Here is a 4,842-nt window from a genome sequence, read left to right on the forward strand (position 1 = left end):
ATGCTATCGTACATCGTACGTAGGCACAAAATTATCGTATGTGTACGATAATTATCGTACGGTTCCGAACACTGATTGGCAGTGTTAGCAATGACATAAAAATAATAAGTTCAAAAACCTTTTTAGTTGAGCTCGTGAATAAAGTTAAATTAATGTAGTAACATTAATTATTCAGTTTCGATCTGTGATAAATACAGCTTTCATACATTAATGCCATTTATTATACATGTTAATAAATAAAAGAAGCATAGAAAGGTATCGTATTTTCCCTACAACTTTTCCTTTAAAATATGTTTTATCAATGTCAAATGTCATTAATAAATTTAAGTGTCAAGTGTCAAATGAGAAGGATAAGAATTTGAAATTTTGAATTGGATTTTTTCTAAATCTCTCATGACAATAATATTTTTCATTGTTATTTAATATATGTAGCGAATTGCTATGTATACGTACCCAAACATTATAAATTAATTAATTGATCAATTACATATTGCTAAAATACTCTATCAAATATAGATAAAGCGTAGAAAAGTAAGAGTGGTTATTCGAAAACATTATATAAACAAGTTGTTATATATAAATTTGTTCATAATTATGCCCTTTACAGATGTGGCCACTCATATTCCGGTTTTTAAGAACAAATGCGCCGTACATTACGCTTCCTGTGGCGGCAGTGGTTGGACTAATAGGTTATAACTTAGAAAGCCTATTATCTGATAGATATACTCCTTATTCAAGTGAGTATTTTACATTTTACTAAATTTTCGCGTATTAAAAAGTAATTGCCATAGGAATGAAATATTTCGGTTTTCTCTGAAGTTAAAAAAGCCTCTTAAAGAAACATGTGATGTATAACATAACACATTATATTGCCTGATTATTGTTGAAAATCTGTTTTCTCATTTACAATCTTTATTGCTTATCAATCTTTTTACAAATATCATCATCTATGTATGAAAGCATAACAGATTTATTTTCATATAAAACTAGCTGACCCGGTAAACACTGTTCTTCCTTAATCTCATCATTTAGGGGTATGAAAAGAAGATGTTGGCCGATTCTCAGACCTACTTGTGTGCATTTAATTTCATGAAAATCAGTCCAGCCTTTTGGAGCAGTATGGGAGCAAACATTCTAACACAAGAATTTTATATATTGGATAATTCCTGAAGATGTTTATTATTCAATTAGAAAGAAGAAAGAACAAAACATTTATTTTTCACTACAGTACAGGTATTAGTCTCTATGGTTATTTTTTTATTTTTCAGAGCCTGTGCAGGACCAAAGAATGGAGCGAATAGATGAGGAATTATTAAAGGATCCAACAAATGTACAAAAATTAAAATACAAAGAGAATGTATTTGACAAAAATGTACCACCGTCATTGCAGAAAAATTAGTCTGAAATTTATTGTTAGTTTAATAAATATGTGTTGAGTTTATATGTTTTTACTTTTAATAGTAATATTATATAAAAAAGTCCTTATTGACATTATAAATTTCTGTACGCTTTGCCTGCTTCTTTACTAACTTCTTTCCGCGTACGGTAAAGCTTTGGAATGATTTACCAGCTAGTGTTCCTGAACATTTATGACATTGGGGCCTTGAAGAAAAGAGCGTATATGTCCCTGAAAGGCCGGCAAAGCACTTGTAACACCTCTAGTGTTTATGGGCGGTGGTGACCACTTAAAATCTGGGTGGCCCACCTGCTCCTTTGCTTGCTCTGCCATAAAAAAAAATCTGTAATCTGTGATAACAGAAAATTTGTATTGAGATTTAAAATTTAATTTTTTTTTTTGTTTTAGTTGAATTGACTGATTAAAATTATCTCTGAAAAATGTTAGGCTTTTTATAAAAATATGTATTTAAATAAGCCAAGTTTAAAGTAACTAAATGCGATGATCCCTTCTAAAATACGTTTTTATTTAGGCTACTAAACAAGTTAGAGAGAAAATATCCTTACTTCTAAATTTAGGATGTTAACTCAATGATTACGATTACACTTTTTTGAACGACTAAATTAAGTTGTCTTTATTTGTGTTTATTACGCTACACTTAATAAATCATTATTTCTGTCTAAATTCGCATCTTGAATATATTTACCAAAATATTTTTAAGTATGGCAATAATAAATTGTCAAACAAAAAGATATCGCTGTCATTAGCTGCTTGAAAAAAAAGCAACGCGCTTCGCTTCTCTTTTGGAATTTATGGTATAGTAACAAGGCTCCCTTTTGTGTCTCACATCGGAAATGTATTAATATTTTGGATACAATCATGTCAACAATACGTTAATTGCTCGCATTAGGCGATAGATTTACAATTTAAACATAATTTGTGAACACAACTCTTTAATTACGGATCAATAGCGGACGCAAAAATGATGCCTTAGCGTCATTGCAAATGGGGACAAAGTCAGGTGTAGGCATAACAGACCATTGGATGAAGAGTATTATGGAGCCGGCCGGCAGCGACAAACAAGTACAGAACGAGAATATACAATCTGTGAAGCGAGAAAAGATGGCAGAGGCATACAACGGGCAGGATACAACAGTGACATTCGACATGAAACAAAACCAAGTGCGTTATTGCTGTGATGTGTGTGATCTAACATTCGAGTGTTTGGAATATTTGATCCTGCATAAAAAGTTTCACGGCAACGACAAGGACACTCCGCAAATGGAGCCGGAGACTCAAGTAGTGAAGGAGGGTCCGAAAAAGCGGCGTAAGTTTAAGTGCGACCAGTGCGACGTTAAGGTAAACTCTCAGTATCATTTAGACATACACCGCAGTAAACACGAAGGAAACGCGGCCAAAAAGTACATATGCCAAGTGTGCGACCGCAGTTTCGTTGCCGCGCAATTTCTCAAAAGCCACATGCAGTCGCACTCGGCGACGAGCACGATCAACTGTGAAATATGTAACAAGAGCTTTACGGGGCAGGCGTATCTCAAGTTACACATGCAACTACACAACGATATTAAGAAATTCAAATGCTCCAAGTGCGATGAAATGTTCCCCACAAAGAATTGCTTGAAAATACACATGAAGAAGCACACTAAAATTAAAAACTTCAAGTGTGACTGCTGTCAGAAGTTGTTTGTATCCAAAATCACAATGGAGAAGCACAGGCAGACGCATGAAGGCCAGCCGATGGACTGTCTGGTGAAGTGCAACCAGTGTGATCGAACTATGCATTCATCGTTACTCCGAACTCACATAGCCAGAGCCCATCCGTCAACGATTGATGATGATGTGAAGCGGCCGCACAAATGCTCGACGTGCGGCAAGAGTTTTATCGTTAAAATCAACTTGAATCTTCACATTAGGGTCTGTCATCCGGATCTAGTAGATCCTGAGGATGAAGAAGATGACGTCATGACAGATAATTCATAGCTTAAGTCGTATAACCGATAGTGATATTTTTTCGTATAAGTTTTTATTACATTTCTTTTACTGCTTATGTGATCAATTTTACACAATAAATTGTAAGCTTTATACTGCATTTTATTTTATTATTTTTATTCCCTGCATTGGCAATATTTGTGATTTAATTACTTATAGTAGTGGCATATGTCATGAGATCTAGGACTTAGGGTAATATGAGTTGTTATTATGGCTGAAGTTATATCAAAAAATTACAATGTATATTATTTGACAATTATGGTTTAAACAAAGTTTTATTTCAAGATATAAAATATCTACTAAGTAGTATGAGATGGTTCCGTAAATATCCAATGAATAAGTAGGTATCATGAGATTGTTATTAAAAAAAAAAGCCGCTTTCAATTGTCAGAACTATACCAAATCTAAAAGGGACCATGCAGGAGCCAGCAGCTTTTAAGAAAAAGAATTAATCGAAATCGGTTTGCCTCGTTAAAAGTTATAAAAAGAAAAAACAGTGTAATTGATACTTTTCTTCCTTTGGGAGTTCTTTGTGAGTCGGTTAAATAAATCTTTAACATACCACACACCTAAGACTAGGGCCCGCCCGTCTTCGCCCGTGGTGCAGTCTATAGCATTCATTGATCACGTACGTATCCAAAGACGAAAGTATTTTTAGAAATTCTTCAATTAATTCCTGAGATTAGTGCGAAACTCCTCAGCTTTATATAATACTAACTGGTGCCCGCGGCTACGCACGCTTACATTCGGAGTAGTTTAATAGATGTTATCTACACTAATATTATAAAGAGGAATAATTTGTTTGTTTGTTTATTTGTAATGGATAAACTGAATAACTACTGGACCGATTTTAAAAATTCTTTCATCATTAGAAAGCAACTTCGCTGAGTGACAGGCCATATATTTACCCCGAGAAAGCCGGGGCGAGCAGCTAGTTGTACATATAAACCTTCTTGAATCACTAACTATTAAATAAATCGCATCAAAATCCATAATGTACTTCAAAGAATTATGTATGTAACACACAGGCGCGGGAAGCGACTGCATTATGTAGTGATATAGACATCTACACATATAGTAGTGAAGTTCCGTGTCCCCTAGTGGGGTATGGGGCAGATGACATACATGTTGCACAGATCGCTTTTCTCAGTGGACAAGTGGGTGATCAGCCTTCTGTGTCTTGCCAGACCGAGACATTTATTTGTGAGTCTCCACCGGGAATCGAACCCAGAACCACTCGGTTTTACGCTCTCGCGTTTACCACTGTGCCTTCGAGGCGGTCTAGTATAGTTTTATGTTATCTGTGGTAACAGGTAATTAATAAGAAATTCGAATAAATTAAAATAAACAGTGCAAATTTTTAACATACCTAGTCTTGCCATAAATATTGTAATAAAGAAAAAAGAAAATTGTTAACTGCAAATAACATTTATTACTTT

At 34.4% G+C, this 4,842-nt stretch overlaps 2 protein-coding genes across 2 annotated transcripts; both read left to right on the forward strand.

Annotated features, from left to right (window-relative positions):
- The first annotated feature begins 338 nt into the window (after positions 1-338).
- LOC119838134 (small integral membrane protein 12) lies at positions 339-1,441 on the forward strand. The gene is made up of 3 exons (XM_038363966.1): positions 339-531; positions 608-737; positions 1,269-1,441. Exons 2-3 carry the CDS (start codon positions 608-610, stop codon positions 1,397-1,399), a joined length of 261 nt encoding a protein of 86 aa, XP_038219894.1. The 5' UTR covers positions 339-531; the 3' UTR covers positions 1,400-1,441.
- Positions 1,442-2,166: 725 nt separating this feature from the next.
- Positions 2,167-3,498, forward strand: LOC119838190 (zinc finger protein 525-like). The gene has a single exon (XM_038364034.1). It carries the CDS (start codon positions 2,402-2,404, stop codon positions 3,392-3,394), a length of 993 nt encoding a protein of 330 aa, XP_038219962.1. The 5' UTR covers positions 2,167-2,401; the 3' UTR covers positions 3,395-3,498.
- Positions 3,499-4,842: the final 1,344 nt, after the last annotated feature.

The sequence above is a fragment of the Zerene cesonia genome, unplaced genomic scaffold, assembly GCF_012273895.1.
Source record: "Zerene cesonia ecotype Mississippi unplaced genomic scaffold, Zerene_cesonia_1.1 Zces_u001, whole genome shotgun sequence".
NCBI classification, from domain to species: Eukaryota; Metazoa; Arthropoda; class Insecta; order Lepidoptera; family Pieridae; genus Zerene; species Zerene cesonia.